The sequence below is a fragment of the Marmota flaviventris genome, chromosome 1, assembly GCF_047511675.1.
Source record: "Marmota flaviventris isolate mMarFla1 chromosome 1, mMarFla1.hap1, whole genome shotgun sequence".
NCBI classification, from domain to species: Eukaryota; Metazoa; Chordata; class Mammalia; order Rodentia; family Sciuridae; genus Marmota; species Marmota flaviventris.
In genome coordinates, this window is record NC_092498.1 from 28,366,226 (window position 1) to 28,385,845 (window position 19,620).

The 19,620-nt window shown below is 34.7% G+C and overlaps 1 protein-coding gene across 7 annotated transcripts in view; it reads right to left on the reverse strand.

Moving 5' to 3' along the window:
- Positions 1-19,620, reverse strand: part of Adam22 (ADAM metallopeptidase domain 22) — a 229,243-nt gene that overhangs the window by 14,486 nt on the left and 195,137 nt on the right. Inside the window, exons 25-30 of one of the 7 annotated variants that reach the window (XM_027956108.2) lie at positions 19,280-19,370; positions 16,579-16,596; positions 9,479-9,673; positions 7,106-7,206; positions 6,696-6,762; positions 1,917-2,003 (exon numbers count right to left, since the gene is read on the reverse strand). In XM_027956108.2, the coding sequence (XP_027811909.2) occupies positions 1,917-2,003; positions 6,696-6,762; positions 7,106-7,206; positions 9,479-9,673; positions 16,579-16,596; positions 19,280-19,370 (559 nt within the window). Of the gene's footprint in view, positions 1-1,916; positions 2,004-4,219; positions 4,331-6,695; positions 6,763-7,105; positions 7,207-9,478; positions 9,674-16,578; positions 16,597-19,279; positions 19,371-19,620 lie in introns of all 7 variants that reach the window. The other 6 variants (XM_071612133.1, XM_027956111.2, XM_027956109.2 and 3 more) reach the window with 6 other exon arrangements.

The following is a 19,620-nucleotide window of genomic DNA, read 5'->3' on the forward strand; positions in this document are numbered from 1 at the left end:
CTGTTATGTTAGAATTGTGGTGTTAAAGCTCTAGGTCATCTCAATTATTCACCACTTTCACAGAAATTCTGTGTTGATTTTCAAGTCTTAACAGTATAACCTTTATCCAAACATGAAAACTAAGTCATAGCCATCCACTGAACTTTAAACAAAAATACAGATTTTTAATAACAAATTTTTAATGGGACGATCTACTGTAGGAAGCAACATCTCATATTAAAGAGGAGATAAAGGAACCCTCTAAACTTGCCCTTGCGGCTTTGCACGTGCAACCGGGGGTGCAAAAGCATTTCCCCATCCAAATTGCGTTTAATCATGCAGCTTCTGGGCAGACCTGGGTGCAGATTTTAAGAAATGTGAACTCTTCTCTTAAAGTCACAAAAAACTACTCAGCTCACCCAGGGGAGGTGAATCAACTCTTCCGGGGTACCATTTCATAGATTATTGCTGCCAAAATGCTAAGGCCATTTGGCAATAAAAGCCCTAAACCACACAGGACCAAAGTTGTTACGTTTTGGTTCCATGGCTGGTACAAATTACAATCTGCCCACAAGCCTGAGTAAAATAGGAAGAAGTAATAGGACTGCAGGTGAGCCAAGATTCCCAAGAACATTCAAAATTATCTTACCTGTCTTCCTGACGTTGGCCATCTTGGGAGCTACAGGTGAGGGTGGGATGTTTGAATGTGAGTGTATGTGTATGAGGTTCAGTGTGGCAAAGTGTGGGACGAGCAGAGGACGGGGCAGGAGGGCAGGATGGGGTATAAAAGCAGGACGTAGTTTTGTGAGCAGGCAGGAGTTATGCTTTCCTTGGAGTATATGCAAATGTTATGGATCAAATTAGAATGCAGATAGGTCTAATCATTTTCTCAAACTATACATGTCTAAACTAAATGGTACACTGGAAGAGAAAGTCCACCTTACATGGGTGCTGAGAGTTAAATATACAGACATATTTTGGTATCTGTTCAATGCTGACCCAAGTCATGGTCAAAAGTACTATGAAAGCTCATTGTTAACTTGTCCTCAAACGAGAGGGTAATTGAGCCTATTTCTGCTTCACATAATTGTCCATGAATCTGTCAGATACAGAGTGGACATTTACCTTTAGGAAACCATTTTGATATTATAAAGAGAAAAAAAGAAAAAGTCCATTAAGAGCTCTTGGAAATTTTCTCTGATCTCTAATGTTACACAGAGCTGTAACAAGTTGAATAAATTCATCAGTTTCTAAAATGGAGGAATGTTCTTCTCTTTTGTGAGTCAAGAACATGTTTCCTCTCTGCTTTCTGTTCTATCTGATGTGTCAGACAACATTTTGATTTACATAAAAAATTTCTTAGGTGCTTTCTTGAGAATCCATAAAACTCTCTTCTAAGCACGCGCCTTCTCTGGTAGCAAATGGTTGAAATGAACAAAGAAAACCTAAGCTCATTCCACGTGCTCTCATGTGGTCCATATTATCTCAATGATTTTCAAGGTAGATCAAATCATTGTTTCTTCTTCAAGTGAAATCCACTACATTTCGTTTAGCGTCTTTGTGTGTTTTTTCCTTGAGTTTTTGTATGCACTATGCCCTCTTAGGCAGTAAGTAGAAAAAAAAATGCATTAAGAAACTTCTAAGTTCTGGAAATTAAATTGTTGAGGTTAATAGTGCTTCTTTATTAGTGGAAAGTATGTTTCATGCCCATAGAACACTACACAGCGTAAAATGAAGAGAAAGCTACTAAAAGCTCAAGATGGTGATAGGGACATGCACTAAATGGCAACCCTTCCAAACGGCAGCAAATAAACAAGGACCCTTTTCCATCTCTAGGAACTTGTATTAGGAGATACAAGATAGAGAACCAGTCACACTACAGTATTTGTATGTGCTGGGAGAGTTTGAAAAGGATATAAAATTAATTTATAAAATACCTAAAGTACGGTCCTTCAGTGTTTTTATTCACATCTTCTACCCACTTAGCTACATTATAGTCTCTTTTGAACCATGGATTTAAATACCTGCAGAAAGCAATGGAAGGAACAAAGAAAGCAGAACAAGATAGAAAATCTGAAAATACACAGCACAAGCTTAGCAAGTGGTCTTCACCCTCCATATGCAAGTGACTATGGCAAATAAACCAGGACAGATGCTGGGTGGTTATGAGGCAGTTTATACAATGGCATGAGAATAATCTCAGCTACAACAGGCTCAGGGCATTCGAGAACGTACTTGACAATTCTGGGAAAGCTTTTTCCAGTGGCTTCCCAAAGTAAATCAGAAACTCAATTTCAATCACAGCACTGTCAGCAGCCCCGTTCACCCCCCTCCAAAGTGGCTTTGCCCAGGCCACCTCTCATGTAGCAGCTTGGTTTTCAAATAATAAAGGTGCTTTTTGAAAATATTCAGGCAGCTGCAATTTTAACCTGGCATTTGAGCATATAAAACCCCCAAAACAATTTAAAAGAGCAAAGTTCTCATTACAACATGAGTAGAAGGCTTTTATATGGCCACTGTCTTAGTCCCTGAAGCATATCTCAAGCTGGAATCAACAGATAGGAACCCCCCCCCCCCCCGCCCCCAGTCAGCACTGTAAGGAGCCAAAAAGGTCCCAGGCTCTTCTGCTCCTAGAGCCCCACAAAGTACTTTAAGTGTGGTCCAAACAGGCCTCCATGATATTGAAGCTGGGTTTAGTAATTTAATTGTGGCCACATGTTCCTTTCTCCTCAGTGCATTCCAGATTGAAGTGTTCATGGTGCCATGAAGGAAATGGCCCTCAGAGCTGCCTTCCGAATGTCTGATGGTACACTATGTGAATGACCGTCAGAGAATAATGATGACCTTAGTGAGAATTTCCCTGATGGATATGGCAATTACTGTATCAGAATGATTATGCAAACAATAAGGGCAGCAATGTCAGAGCTATAGTTGTATTTTGGCCTAGAGTTTCCTTTTATTTTTACCCTGGGGGCCAAGCAAAAACACATCCCCTTAGAATTTGCCCTCGTAAAATAATATAAATTTAATAAATTCAGTATTGAAAGAATTTGAGGGTTTGAATGGGTTTTCACTTTTAAAAAATAACTTCTAGAGATATGATAGGCAATGAAGATCCAAGCTTTGTAAAACTTAAATTACGTGGAAACAAAAAAGAGGAAATTAAAAAACACATTGTTTGTTTTTAACATTTGCTTCTTTCCTCCACATTTAGTTCTTGAGCTGTTTGTAAATATATTTAGATCCAAATCACAATTTCCACAGTTACATTAAAAAATTAGGTTATTCTTCCATAGCCCTTTCTTTCATTTTTAGCCATAACCAAGGTACTCTACAAAAGAGCATCGTGATGCCCTCCTGAAAGAAGGGCTTTGCAGCTTTTTTAGATTCATAAGACCATTTTTGCTAAGATAAGGTCTCCTGACTCAGGAGCAACTCACACTAATTTTGCCTTTAGCCACAACCATTGCCAACTTGCACTTTTCGCAGAGATAGCCAATGAAAACTTGCATAAAGATTAACACTGAGACTCTGAACCAAAAGAAAAAGTCAAAAAGCAAGTGCAGCCACTGATGAAGGCTTATGAATGCTCTGGCCTGGGGAAAACTGTAGAAAAAGCCCATGCAGCTGTCATCAGGTGAAACATAGCCCCACAGCAAACTGAGTCGCCCACAGGCAGACGGCCACTTCTGGAGGAGACATTTGTTCCTTTCACTGACAACCTTAGAAACTCAAAGGGCTGGTACCATGGTGGTTCCATGAAAGCTACAATCACATGGCTGGTCTTGCAGTTGATGGACACTGTCCTCCGTTTCAGGAGCATTTCAGAAGGCTGTGATCACGTCACCAGAGCCACTGAAGAGAACTCTAAATTGTTTGGTCCTTCTGGGGACCTGCCCATGAAAGTGCCTTCATAGTGGGCTTCCTAACATCTCTAGGTCATGGTGGCTGCAGTGATGGGATTTTATCAAACTGCAATAAACCTGCCTACGTGCTTTGACTTGGCTTGTAGCGCAACATGCAAAAAAAAAAAAAAATGCATCAGACGGGATAGGAGAGCTCAGTACATTCTCCAGGATGAAAGGGCAGAGGAAATTTAGCTGCTGCTGGCTGGACCAGGAGCACCTCTGAGCAGACATGGGGGCTTGGCCAAAGATCAAATGACCCTGTTCTCAGCCAAGGAAGGGGCTTGGAGGGAGACTAAGTGGCAGCCCAGAGTAAAGGGGCAGGTGAGACTGACCTGTGATCCAGACTCCCTGTCTGGGGGCTGTCAGAGCCCCCTGGGCTTATGCCTTGGGATGGGACTGTCTGGGCGAGGGAGTGCCCAGGCTCAGGTGCTTGGGGCTCCCTCCTGTAAAAACACAATATATAATACAAAGTCTAAGCCAAAAAAAAAAAATGTTACATCATGTACAACAGTGAGGAAGATGTAAGAGGTTTGAGTGGGAAAATAAAATAACAAATGAGGACATTTTATTTTGTTAATGAGCACAGCATGTATTTGTGATGCATGTTCTAATTTCTGTCCCAATTTTTCATCATCTTTTGGGATGATAAGGTACTTAAGGGAATGTTGAAATAATGGACCTAAAATACCTCTGATGTAAAAAAAATAATAATAAAACAAAAGATGTTTTCCTGTGGTCATTCTCCTGCACTTATGGTCACACAAATGGCATTACTATATCAGAAGCAAATGGGATTAGTTGTATACGGAACACAAAAAAATTGCCAGGTTTATTCTTGAGAGGCTATGTATCAAGATTCCTTTTTATCTTTTTATGATGTTAGGGATCAAACCCTGGTCCTTATACATGCTAAATAAGCACTCTACCACTGAGCTATATCCCCAGCCCAGGAACCCTTATTTCTAAAGAAGTATATAAATGTGTGTATAAATATATATAGAGAGAGAATTCCCATACAAGAAGATATATGAGAATAGTGATCAGCATTACAAACTTGGCTCCATTTAACTAGCATCAATCATGAAACCACAGCAGAAAATGCTGAAACATCTGAAGGAATCCTTAACATTTCTCCCTAACTATGGTTCTATTATGACATTTTATTCAGTATTATAACTGACTTATCTTGTATCAAGATTTCTCAAATGCTATCAGTAGTATTATACTTTTTATCTCATGTTGTGGGTGCAAATTTTACCCAAAATTTTAAAAAATTAGTGATTGCTTTAGGAAATACTGTATAAACACTACTAAACACCAAATGGTCTTTGGGTGCTAAACTCATAGCTTTAACATACTATGGAACTTTCTTTGTCCCCACTAGGGAGTTGTTGAAACCTTGTTATAGGAAATACTGTTAGAACACTAAGTAATATACAGAGGAAGTTCTATAAAACACTTTACAGTTTTATCTGTATTATTATAAGTAACTGAGAAGCTAAGGAGCTCTTACCAGGTGACCTCATGCAAAACAAATCAAATAACATTCCAAGAAGAGTTTATCCACAATGAGCCCTAAAGCATCCAAGCGCTTTGGGAATGCATAAGATAAACTCTAACAGATTAGTTACTTATGATGGAGTTCTATGATGCCATTCTGGACCATGCAATGGTATCATCTGAAATTGTCTATTGCTTCTAAGGTTAAGGATCCTCCAGTAAACTTGGATAAGTCACTTACAAGACAATATAATTCAGGTGGAAGGTCCAAATTTCAGGGCAATGTTATTATTCCTGGACTGAAAAAGCTAGGGTATACGATGGAAAAAGCTAACATAAGTTTCTGATGAGCAGTTAACAAACACCTGCTATTCAGACTTTTTAAATATTAAGGCATGAAGAAGCAGTAGAGATCCTGGGGATAATAACTACCACTACAGTGAAAAATTAGTGGAAAAACTTAGGTGGCTTTAAAAAGCACAAGTAATTAAAACCAAGTAGCAAGGTGGGTCCAAAAGGTTACTAAAAGTGCATCTCATTCCATGAAGGGAGATAAAGGTTTAAGGAAGCTTTGTTTTGATTGTACTTTCTTAAGTGGAAAAAAACAAAGAAAAAAGTGTATGGTGTTTACTTCATTATAAAAGATTTCAAATAAATCCCAACCCCACCTCCACTAAAAAAAAAAAAAAAAAAAAAAATTGTGGCTATCATTTAAAATGAATAATGTTGCATTTAGTGACAATGATTCAGTTAAAGTGCAAGTTTAGGTAAATGCCCTTTTAAATGTCCTCAGCAGGAAAATTTAAAAGGGAAACTGATTCCATTAGTCTGAGAGAATGCTTAGATTGCAGCCATGAAGACCTCGGAGCGGTGGTTTCAGACCTGAGCACCATCATGCTCTAGTTTGGTGGGAGCTTTCCCCTAATGCTTCCAGGGCTGTGTGAGTATTGGGGAGAGGAAGGGTGACCCTCTGAAATGGCTGGACCCCAGGTGATGAGAAGAAAGGAATGTTATCAAAATTCCCTTCAAAGGGAACCAAGACACCACAATGGCAGGTGACTGGAGGGAAAGGCTCACAGTGAGGGCGAGCCCCCCCACTAGCAGTGAATATTGGTATGGGCACAGTTGCGGAGATGCCTATGTAAAAGAGAAAAGCCATGGTTAATTTTTAAAGGGCAAAAATAATTTAAAGACAAAACCAAGACCAGAAGCATGGTTTACTGTTCTTTGATGATCAGCTTAATTAACATTTGACACTAATTGCCCAGGACCTTGCAGTGCCTTTTTCCATTAGAGGTTCAGACTTACTCAGTTGAATTAGATCGAGGTCTAAATCTTTTGCCTCTGATTTTCTTTCTGTTGTCACCCACATTACCTGAAAAAAAAAGGTTTATAGCTAGATTTCCAAATAATAAATGATTGCTCCATCACTCATTATATAGTATTTCAAATGGATATAATTCAAAACCAGCACCACCCTAGAAGACAGGGGGCGCTGCACACTCTACAGCCTTCCCAATGTATCTAGTACATTGGTGCTAACAAATCCCATCATTTCCCATACATAGAAAACTAGACTCTCATTCCAAATATTTTTCCTCTCTGTTGGGAGAAGAGCTAAAGAGCTTACAGGAAATAACATATCTTTACATCCAGGGAGCATAGAATACAAAACTTGGGCTGGATCTACAGATGAATTCAGAATGTTACCCTTATACCTTGCCAAGAGTTACTTCGAGGTCGCCCATTTTCACAGATATCTGAAATATGTTTTGTGTCTGGAATCCTTTCACTCCAAGAATGAGAGAGCCCATTTGACCTGAAATTGAAAATATTTACATATTGTTCAAAAATGTAAGCAAATTAACTTTTTTGAAATTAGTAAGCAAAACTTCTTAGCAATACTGTGCATCAAATAAAATAAATCAAGAAAAAAATCTGAAATGAAAGAATGACGAGAACATGAAAGTCTTCATGAAAAAGGCAGAAATACACAACATTCAATTTAAGAAAAGTCAAATACAATGGAACCCCATTACAATAGTCTATAGATGAAAAGTATCAGGACATAATACAAGCCAATTTACCTTCCCCAGAACACAGCAACCACAAATGGCAAATTCGCTGTGTATTTCAGTTACATAACCCCAGCAGCAGCATTTATAATGGGGTCCCACCATAGATGTTTCTTAATTGTAAAGCAATGGATTCCATTCCAATATTATGCGAACATGGACTTCCAAGAGATTACATTAAGATTTGCTTAACTGAACCTAGTTAACCTTTATCAAAGTAATATTTAGTTTTCTGGATTTGGCATTTTTCTCCCCAAATATATTCCAAAGATGTGTAGTACATTTTAGTTAGTTGTTTGATAACTGAGCTGAAATCAGATGTTTACCATGGAACTCTTTCTCACAAAGCCCATGTACCATTGAGCCCTTCTGCTAATTGTGTCCTACCATCTTTAAATGAATTAGCTACAAGATGCAAAATTTATACACCTACCTTGTACCACATAACAAAAGAATTTTGACAAATTACATATTCTTAAATGCCTTACAGTTGGATGTATTTTTAACTGGTTAAAAATAGTAACCCACTGAAAAATTTCTAACAATTCAAATGAATATTTCAAGCTCTTTTTTAGGTATTTGATAAAATAGTAGTATACTTAAAAATATTTTTCATATGTCACTCTGGTTAGTTGCTAATAATATCTACTTTAAAGGGAATCTTCTGCTGATGAGTGAAAACATGGAACTCAGCACAACTGGTACACATCAATGCTATAGGTTGGAACTTTTTCAACATGATTTGCTTCTTAGAGAATGACTCATATTTTGTAAGAAAGGACAACAGAAATCCTTCTGGAACCCACTGATTTCTCTATTTTTTCTATGTTATATAAAGTTTTGCATTTGACCAAGAAAATACTTATATAATGAGAGAATTCAAGTAGATCTTTGTTCATCTTCTTTTCTTAGCCATCAATCCCTCAATAAATTAAAACACTAAAAAATTTAAAACACCCTTCTGTGGGTCAAAATGTAGCATTTCATCTTTTGCATTGAATTCTGATATCTAAGTGAAAACTATCCTTCACATAGAGTTCCCACATAGAATTCACCAATTCCTTCTATTCACCTTTCTGGATCAATGTTGATAAAGACTGAGCACCATTGCAGAATTTTTACAGATTATTCACTCTCCCTAGAATACCAGAAGAGATCAGATTCCTCTCAATAAACTAGATGTTTTACCCTCACACTGCAAAGCAACAAATGTGCCCGAAGTCATGACTGGGGCTACCAAAACGTTTTTCCTTCCCCCTACTTCCATTTCTTTAGTTAAGGAAATTCTTCTACAAGAATATTTTAGCTTCCTTCAATGTGGTATGTGTCACTTCCTACAACATTCCAACTATTTGTTTCTTCTACACATTTATTCTCAAGCAATTTTAAAGCATGCAGAATTTTAAATGGTGTCATACACCTTAAGATGCTAGAATAAGAATATATCATCAGAGTTCAAGACATAAATAATAGATAATCCCACCTCTATTATTATAAAAATCAGGCAATTATTAAGCATACTTAAAGTAATTTGTCAACTAAGGTGTAAGTTATAAAAGTCTGCAAATAATCATTCCAAAAAAAGGCAAAATTATAATATCCAATACATGATTCACAGAGAAGCAATCTTTGTTTCACAGCGAGCTTAGCTTTGATATATATAAAATTAAAAAATAGTCAATGCAGCACTTATATTACCAATTTATGTTAACTGCTTTTATTGAAGCATGACAGTAACCTTTTTCTTTGACTACCAAACATGACATAAAGCTCACCATTTAAAATTATTAAGTACTATGCATAGTTTCTTAAGCTATATAAGAGCAAGACTGAAAGACCCTGAGGTTTCCAAACAGATTTAGAATTATTGTTCATTTTATTTTGTTTTTGTTTCAATTTTGTGGCCTGATTTGTAGGTCAAGTGGTTTTGAGCATATGGCATTTTGAAGCAGAGTAATCAAAGAACAAAGGATACTATTTTTTAACATTCAAGAAAGAAGGAAGAAGTAATCAAACCTGCTGCAAAATAATGAAATGTTCTGACTAATGGAATAATGTGTGATGGAACAGGTAGAAATCTGAAAATGCGACAGAAAAGCAGACCTCTTCTTAGAACTAGATGCTGAGTTTGTGCTGACTCCAGGAGGAATGTCGCTATAAAAAGAGTCACCATCTCCAGGCTTTTTTACATAATCTCCCTGGGGTAACTGTCTAAGGCATAATAAACATTTCAGAGTCAGAAAACAAGACACACACATGAACACAGACATATACAAATCTTATTTTAGGAAAAAGAGAGGTAGGGATAATGATCTACATGAATCAAATCTATAACAACACATAAGATTATTAATAAATGTAACAAATTAAAGTCATTCTAACTGTTGAGGTCAGAAATGCAATCACTGAAGTCTTTATAGGTTGGATGAATAAAGCATTGCTTTGAGAGGGAAAACAAGGGAGGATGAGTTTTTGTTTGTTTGTTTGTTTTTTCGCTGTAACTTCATTATACTCAGAGATGTTAGCTGAGTATCAATTTTTAAAAAAAATTGATGTTGAAGCACACATAGAACAGTTCTTACCCAGACAAAGCAATTGGGTTTTGAGGGGGTTTTTTGGCACCATAATGAATAAACTATTCATGATTTCTAAACATAACAAAATGAACGTAATCTTGATTTAATTTTAAAGGAATTGATTAATTTCTAAGCTATTTTATAATTGAATCCAGATAAATTCTCATTAGAGTTTAATGTTCCATGTGGAGCTCCATTGTTCATTTAAAATTTAAAAAAAAAAAAAGGAAAAAAATTAAAAGAAGATTCAAAGTTGAATCAAAAAGGTAATTTTATAATTGCACACTTGAATATGCGAAGGAAGATCATTTAATAGAGGAAGAAAGGGTTGAACAGTTAACTGAATTTCTGTGGAGACTATGGAAGGACATTTGTAGGAGGACAGTGGGTGGCAGTCCTCCAATTCCACTGTGGTAGGAGAACAACAAGAACAGCTATTTAATCTGCACAGGTATTAACCCACTCATCTCTCTTTGAAAAAACTAAAATTGGTACAGATTTTTATTACTTCTCCTAAGTGAACCAGATAGAAACTTTATATAGCCCCACCGCCCCCCACAGTCAACCCTCTCACCGTGCCAATCCGATCACCTGCCAATGCGTGTTGCCCAAATAGACAACTTGCACCCAAACCTGACTCAGTTCATCCAGCGCTATCACTGAAGGTGGCACAAACTAGCACTGGATTAAGAATTTTAAACAAAGCTACACTTAAATAAATAAATCTCCAACAATAGCACAAATTTGCTAATTCCCTTTTCATGTTTGGTTTCTCCTTAGTTACTATGATAAGCTTGGTTACTTACTGATGCTAAATTTCAACCCCAAAATGCCACTTTCAGATGTCTGCTTGTCTATATTGATTTCCCACATTGTTGTAAATATTTAAAATATTTCATTATTTGTTTTCTGATGACTGTACATCCCATGTCATATTATGTCAATGCTATGTGAACACATCTCTACAAGTCTCAAAAAGTTTTCAATGGAAATAAAAAAGTAAGTACTTTAACTTGTATGATTTAAGCTACTTCTCTATATTTTAACTTAAAAAAGGAATTCTCACTAACTAGTTTATAATATTGATTCTACCCATAATTTTTTCAGTTTTCTCCAAAATATATTTTTTTAATTCTATAAGTGACTTCAGCTCATGACAGTTACCCTTTCTTTTTCCTGGTTATTATGAAAAATTGATTTTATAGGGAAAATATAAAAGCCTTGAAACTTATAGTGTTCATAGTAACAACAAACAATATATTTTCCTATGTAAGAGATCTTTGATCTCTATTCATATTTTCTGTTTTATCCCACATTAGGAACATACTCCTTCAATACTTGAAAAACAAAATGCCCTTAATAAAATCAGAGTTCCATATTTTGTCTCAAGGAAGAAACTTCCCTATTGTATTATATAAGCATGTTAAAAAGATTACTACAGAATGTCAGCATCATATGTCCAATAACAATATTGATGGCCAATATAGTCCTTCTGTCCCTATTACCTTTAATGATGATCTTAGGAAGGCAATGAGATGTGCCTCAACAAATTCAAATTAAACAAAAACAAGCTCAGAACCACACCGAACCTTTCTTTTTACTTTCTTTCCCCAAATGACCTTTTCTTCACAGATTTTTGGCTTTCAGGTATTTACCCTGGCATTCTGATACTGCAGGTGCAGATGGACTACCTCCCACATTGGAACCCAGTTCTGTTTTGTCTTAGACCGAGAATGTTTTACCACCTCTTCAAGGTAACTTCTCTGTGGTCACGGTCACTTTTTACACAGTGCACAAACATCCTAAATGGTAAAGTTAAAAGCTATGGGCTTCCGTCAAGGAGTTGAAAGGGAGTTTCAATTTAATGTACTTCTGGGGCATCACCTCCTTTAACAATCCAGCAAGATTTGATTCTTATCTATGTTCCCTATAAAGTCTCCAACATACAGAAACTAATTTTCCACATTCTCCTGAAAATTTCACAAGGAATGGATGCAACTTGTTTTCATACTTTTTTCTGTGGTAGGTTTTGAATTAAAAAAAAAAAAAAACTCTTGAGAATATTTAATATTCTTCACTGTCCATAAATTTATCTTTAAAAAATATTCATTATGCATTTTAAAAAAACTATTTCTTCTTGTTTTAGAGGAAGTAGAGAATATTAGGCCCCCATGATCAATAAATAATCTTGCATCATTTGTTATGAAACATCATAAAAAATCAATTAAATAATGCCCTTAAAAATTTTAAACTGAACTTCTCCCCCTAATTCTTTATTAATAATTTTTACAGATTTCTTCCTACATTTTGAGTGTTTTTCATGTTCCCTCAAATCTGAATTTGAAAGTGATTACCTTGGTAGATGGCCTGGCTAGTGGTTTTATAACAGGAAAAATCACCTCATATTTCTCATATTATATGCAAACATTTTAGACATGTACATGATTTTTGGTAAACAATAACCAAAATGAATACTATGTAATTAAGTTCTTTTTCCTCAAAGGTCATCCCTTCCTACATTAATTACAGATTGTCTTTTTTTCCTCTCTACACATTTTCATACCAATTTGTGCTTTGAACTGATGCATCTCATTCGATAACATTCTTTGAAGGTAATCCTATTCTCTAACACAAGGAACAATCCCTATAACTTAATGACTTTGGAGGAGCTGATGCATACAAACTGTTAATTATTATTTATTTCTAGGACTACAGTATTCATTGTTATTGTTTTTTTGTTCTTATTCTATTTCAGAAGATAACATGTTTATATTCATAAATCATCTAGCTATGTGAGCATTATAAATTTAAATATTCAAAGAGATTTCTGGGATCACCCCAAAAGTCTTTAAGCAAATTGTTGATCCTGTTATAAGAGAAGTCTGTTCTTTCCTAAAAGCATCCATTGATCTTTAATATTAATTTTGACAATACTTATGCTTACTGAACATGAAAGAAAAAAGTTTAAATAAGTCTTAATATTAATCTTTCTCTTACTGAAATTGTTAATTTACTATTTTAAGAAATATTGTTCAAGGTATACCAATATTTCCTAAAATAGTATATTAACAGATGTATAAATATCATTGAAATAATAATAATAATATTAAAAGAAACCAAGAAAGGTTTGGAAAAAAGATAGGAAGTCCACAAGCAGAAAACAAAGTACCTAAAACATGAGAGAGAAAAAGAAAAAAAAAAGTAGAAAGAAATGGGGGTGGAAAAGAGTAGACTGCTTAAGATTAAACCATAGGTCAGAAAGATGATTTATTATATTCTATTTTTCATTAATCATAGTGATGTATGTTCATTTCAGACAAGAAAAGGATTTCAGCTGAATAGGGATGTTTTATAAATCTAAGTTCAGTTACTATTTCTTACTCTATTTGCAAACATGCCTGAAAACTAAAACCTACTTAGAATTCTTGTCACAACTGCTAAATCCTAAAGCTATTATACTATGATACAAATAATAACATCAAGTGAAAAGTGTGGAGTGTTTTTTTTTTTTTTTTTCCTGGAAATTTAAAGAAAAAGGATAAAGGAGCTTCTGCATGGCTCCTTGGTTCCATGGATCTATGCTTCATAAGGTGACACTGACAGGTTTCAACTGATTGTACATGTGTGGGGTTCGGCCTCCACTGGTCCCAGAACAGGGCTTCTATTTTTTAAGTAAGCAATTTGTGAACAAAAAGAAAGAAAATAGGTTTGCTTCTCATCTCTTTGTTAACTTGCAAGTAAACAGACAACACAATCCTTAATATACTTAAAACCTTGAGGACACATCCTCAGGAGGGAAAATTATCAGGTTGTCACATTCAATTACAGAATTACTTGCCTGTCTTCTCAAATAAATTGAAAGTTGTGCATCATCTGACATTTTTTATAAGAAAATGGTGAGATACTACATACTTATTAGATCTTGCTTTTGGTGTCAAAGCAAGCCTTCATGTTCACCAACCCCTTTACCAGCTCAGCTGGTAGGGGTGGGCCTCATTCAGATTGAGGATAGCTACATTCCTCTTTGAGAACAACATCCACCTCTTTTATTTGAAGATCAGAGAAACACAAAGTCTTTAGAAACCACATACAAATAACTTCCCTTTACCATAATGCTTTAAAGATTACAAAGAACTCTTTTTGATTATAGAGTTGAGGAAACTTGTGACTTCTCCACATCTCATACTAGATTCCTAATTCCTTGTCAACTGCTCCTCCCACCACAGAACTCCAAGGAAAAACCTAATTTAAGACAATGACAACCCAAAATTCTTAATTCTACTTCTTGTCATCCTTTGGAACTCACAGATATTTATTTGACTATAAATAATTGTACAAGATTAAAAATTTCCTAATGCATACTTGTTCTGTTGGCCTGACCCCTTCTCCATCATTACATGTACTGTCAGGGCTAGAAGCGTACCTCCATGGTACAGCACTTGCCCAGCATGTATGAGGCCCTGAGTTCAATCCCTGGCACTTGAAAAACAAACAAACAAACAAACAAAAACCTAACATATCTTCAGAAAGAAAAATCCTTCAAAAGATACCTATATATTCATAACTTCCTGGTTTAAGTCCAATCACTGCTATTCTCCATTTTGAGAATTATTGTACAAGTCTAACATTCATTAGCTATAGACAACGACGAAAAAAAAAAAAAGCTTTTGGTGAAATATATCAAATATATAAAACAAATACCCACTGTAGATGTGACAACTTTCAAAACATGTACTAGATTCCAAAGGAGTAGTCATATCAATGAAATGATGACTTAGTAACACTAGAAGATGTGAAAACTTATTAGTCAAATACAGGAGATTCATAGTGTGAAAATGCTTTAAACTGTATCCATGCATATGATGAGTTAGAATAAAAAAAATGGTGCATAGTTTTAAACAAAGCATTTTTGTAAAGTGTGGGCAATTTCCTTATTCTGGATAGCATTCTTAGGGACAAAACCTAAGAGTACTCTTGGCTTTGCTTATGCTACATAATTGAGTCATTTTGCTTTCTTTTTTATATATTCAGCAGTATTAAATTACATTATTGCTTTAGTTCCTATGGAAATGGAGCTCAAACATAAATTCTCTGTTACATCAACCAAAGTCTGTCTTCCACTGAAGAAAGCTATCAACCTTAGATTTCTAATATGACTAAATCAATTTCTACCCAATTAAAAGCCTAAATGGCTCTTTCTCTACTCAAGTGCTTATAGACACAAGAGTTCAAAATAGGGGACTAGAGCTGTAGCTCAATGTCAGAGCATTTGCCTAGCACATGTGAGGCACTGGGTTTGATCCTTAGCACCACATAAAATAAATAAAATAAAGGTATTGTGTCCATCTACAACTAAAAATATTTTTTAAAAGAGTTTAAAACAAGTCACAAAGAAATCTACTTGTTTCCAAAATTTAGTCAATTTTGTCTCAGTTTCACATTTTTTATTAATGATGTGTTAGTTACTCCAGGGCAAGGTCAATATTTCCTAAACCTATGCTAACTGGTACCTTGCGGATACCTTAGAATTACAGATATTTATGGCTAAAGTCTTCAGGGGTTTTAGATTTAGACAGAAACATACAGAAAAATAAAGTTTAATTTTTCAATTTGTGAAAAAATGAAAGTTGTGGTTAGAGCCTGGAAAAGTATCACCACATTTATTACATCTTATTCTTAACCTGCCTCAGGCAAGTAATAGAACAACAGAAAAAGATAAGTAGGTAGCAATTTGCACAAATACCCTGAATGCAGAACTAAATACTGTACTATACACAAGACCTGGTATGAGTTATTCATTTCCAGGACATTTTAATTTTTTATATCCATAGTTAATAGTATTAGTAACTTTTTAAATGTGAAAAGTGAATGGTATGCCCCAGCACTATGTGGTAATTTATATAAAATTAACAATTCTTACAGAACAACAATATTTCTTTGTATGTCTTTTTATATGGTTGCCAAAGATGGATTATAAAGTTATGTTGAATAATTTTCTCTGTGGGAATTTTTATTTAATAAAAAAAGTACAGGAGACAATCAGAGATTCCAACTATGCAAATTCCTTCTTTAACTACCTGTGTGATCACCTAATCAGAGTAAATTTTTTTTTCTCATGCACAAATAACATTTTCACCAAGTGCCAGAACATTCCCCTGGTAGCTACAGTGTAGCCAAATAAATTGTCACTTATGAATGAAAGTTATTAATATAACAACAGTAACAAAGAAAAATAAATTTCCTCAGATAGTATTAGGCAATAAGAGTGTTATAAACATAAAGAAAAGTCAATAAACTAATGTAAACAAACATGACAACTTAACATGAAGGAAGTCTGTTTTTGATGGAAAAATTCAATTTCTGTACATATATAATGATAAAAATAACACAATTAAAACTATTTCAATATCATGAAAAATCAAGATCAATGTAGAATAAAAATAAAGTGAACTTGATTTATAATTGCATGTATGAATTCCAGTGATATGAATCAGGGGTTAAACCTTTCAGTTACATGTTCAGATTAATCTAATCACATACCTCTGTTCTCGATAGTTTCTTTTCATGAACAAGAAGAGAGAGGGGAAAAACACAAGAATTAGTTACCTATGAAAGCACATTAAACAGAGCACTCAACATAAAAGCTCTGGCATTCATTGAAAGGACTTTGCTAGAAGATTCTGAATTGCAGAGTTAAAATGGGGAATACACATAAAAATTCCACTTTATCATTAGAAAAGATCACACCAATAGACTGGTGACATTTTTGTCAGATAATCTGTCATTTTTAAACAAATAAAGAATCTTTAAAGAGTAACTTTCTACAACATCAATTGTACTACACTGAGTATTAATAATATTCTAATGATTAGTAAAATTCTAATCCTATTTTAAATACAGGATTTCAGACACATATGTTGATTTAAATAATAAAGTTGATGAATCCAGTTGATGACTTGCAAAAATTAATTATATTTTCATAGAAATAATAATCATAATTTATTCCTGTTAGAATACAAACCCCCAACTATAGCTGTTCCTAAGAATTTCAAATAGGAGAACATAAATACACACCAGAACATTTGATTTCATCATGTGTGACAAATGAGTGAGTTAATTCACAGCTGTTATGGATGACCTTTGTAGTTATTACTACTTATTCACTCAAGAATCACGTTGGAAATACCTGCTCAATTTTAGTCTCTTTTTTATTTGACCAAATACTAAAATAAACTTAGGTTTATTTGCCATATGATAAAATAAACTGATCTTAAAAAATTGTTCTGAAGGGTGTAACAGTGCAATACCAGTGAGTTTCAAGAGTTGTTGACTTTCTCTCTTGACATAATTAGAATATATGGAAGACTGAATTATTTGGGATTCCTTCCTCTAAGATCAAGGACAATGTCTAAATGTGAATGTCCTTCCTGGCACCTCCACCCACATTATCAGGATCATAACAGGCACAGGAGGGTAAAAGTGCCCATTTGTTATTAGTTTCAATTTTGAAGACTTTGGGATGGGGGGATATAAGCCTGGTATCTTTCCATTCAGCATGTTTTGCTTTTTATTCCCTCAAGCTGATTATTTGAGCCATACAGTTCTAGATGAGGATTTCTCATTTCCTATTCCTGCTATTCCCCACCCAGGGCTTCAAGAAAGAGTGGAAAGTTTAACAAGCAGACCTAAAAAATGAAAAAATGAGTTCCCAGACCTTAAATCTGCTTTTGATTTTCAAAGAGAATATATGAAATATCACTTATTAGTTTAATTCCTCTATTAAAATTTCTAAATTCTCATTCTATTTCTAAATGTATTCAAATAAGTTTAGAAACATTAAAGTGTTAATCATTTAGGTTCAAATTACTTATGAGGAGAATACTGTAATATGAACAATATTTATCTTTTTCCTTAATCAACCTGCAAAATGTATGTATTCAGAAGTGTATTTTAAAGAGTAAAATCCCAAATGAAACAAATAGAAAGCAGGTTATTTCAATAAACAGACACAGGTAATTTTATAAGCAAAAGGAAAGTGTTAAAAGTTTCATGTTTTCTGAACAGGAAGTTCTACCAAGATTGGAAAAATGAAATATCCACATGCATCAGTAGGTGGCGGAAAAATCACACCCTCCAGAGCTATCAATTATCCTTTCTATTTTCGTGTGACCAAATGAAATCACTGAGCTGCTTCAAGACAGCAATGCTTGTGATGGCAATTACTTTGCAAGTCCTGCATCAGGGAGGTAGAGGAAAACAGTGTGACCTAAGGTGCAGCTTACCCACCTGCAGTTGTAAGGGGATGTCATATGATGAAAAGCTTTCTTTTCAGACATATGATTTTTAAAACTTAAAATGTTTTGCTGAAGTTAGAGTGTGCAAATGTAAATGTGCAATATACCAAATGACCTGCACATAAAAAAGGCTCATAAGCATCTGCTATGAACTGGTATGGAGATAAGTGATGCAGATTTAATCAGGGCAGAGCTTACTCCTCTGCTGTGTGCTCCTTCACTATGTCATCCCTGCTACACTCTGCTACACTCTAGTATGCTGTCTGGGCAATTTGTTAATACAGTCTTCTATGAGAGTCTTTCTGTCTTTAATGCCTGCTGCATACAACATTTATCCTGGCTGTAAAGTAACTGTGCTCCCTTTTCAAAGATACTCTTTGAAGGTTTAGAGCTTACAAGCAATTGCCATATAGTCTTTCAAATGTGTTTCCTTTAATTTGATTACACATCTCCATGTTAAGTGATAATAATTATAGCAATTACATAATGCTTTCTGTGGGCAAGGTATTGAAAGTTTGATATATATCAACCCACAGAACAAAGATGAATCTATTAAAAATATGGCATAACTTTAAAATTCCAAATATTCTAATCCCATTTTTTTTGACCCAAGTTCAATTCATGCTGAAGGAAACTTTGTCATTAAAAAGCAAAGAAACCTAGCCTTTGTATTAGACACAATTTAAGTTGATTTTAACTCACTTCAGTGATTTTGAAAAAAAATATTCAGTACTTTCAGAACAGAAGGGAATTGTCTCAAAATCTAAAAACTGCTAAAATTATTATTACCTCTAACTATGCCAAAGGTTATCATTGATTGTTGAGCAAGACTGTTTTTTCAATGCAAGCGTATTTATCCAATAAGATAAAACTTTCTAGATGTTTTCATTTAATCAATGTGTTTCAAAGTATGTCTTATAGTACTAATACTGAGTCATTTCACTTACTTATAACCCCAGGCAGTTATTCCTAATATGAGGGCCAGCATTAAAATGGTGCCAGCAATTATGCCTATTATGATATTGATGCCAGCAACACCTGGATGGAAAAAAAAAAAAAAGAAAGAACATCATTGAGATAAAATTCCTTCAGAACTTCATTCTTCAGATTTGTAATCATCACATTAAGAACACTATTTGTTAAAAAAAGTAAGATTTTCAAAGGAAAGAAAAATCAACCATAAGTCAGCAAGCCATATCAATTCTTTTAAAACGAATTTACACTCCTTTTTAATTCTTGCCCAAGTGCATTTTGCACAGTTGTACTTCCCATGTATTTTTCTGGGAAA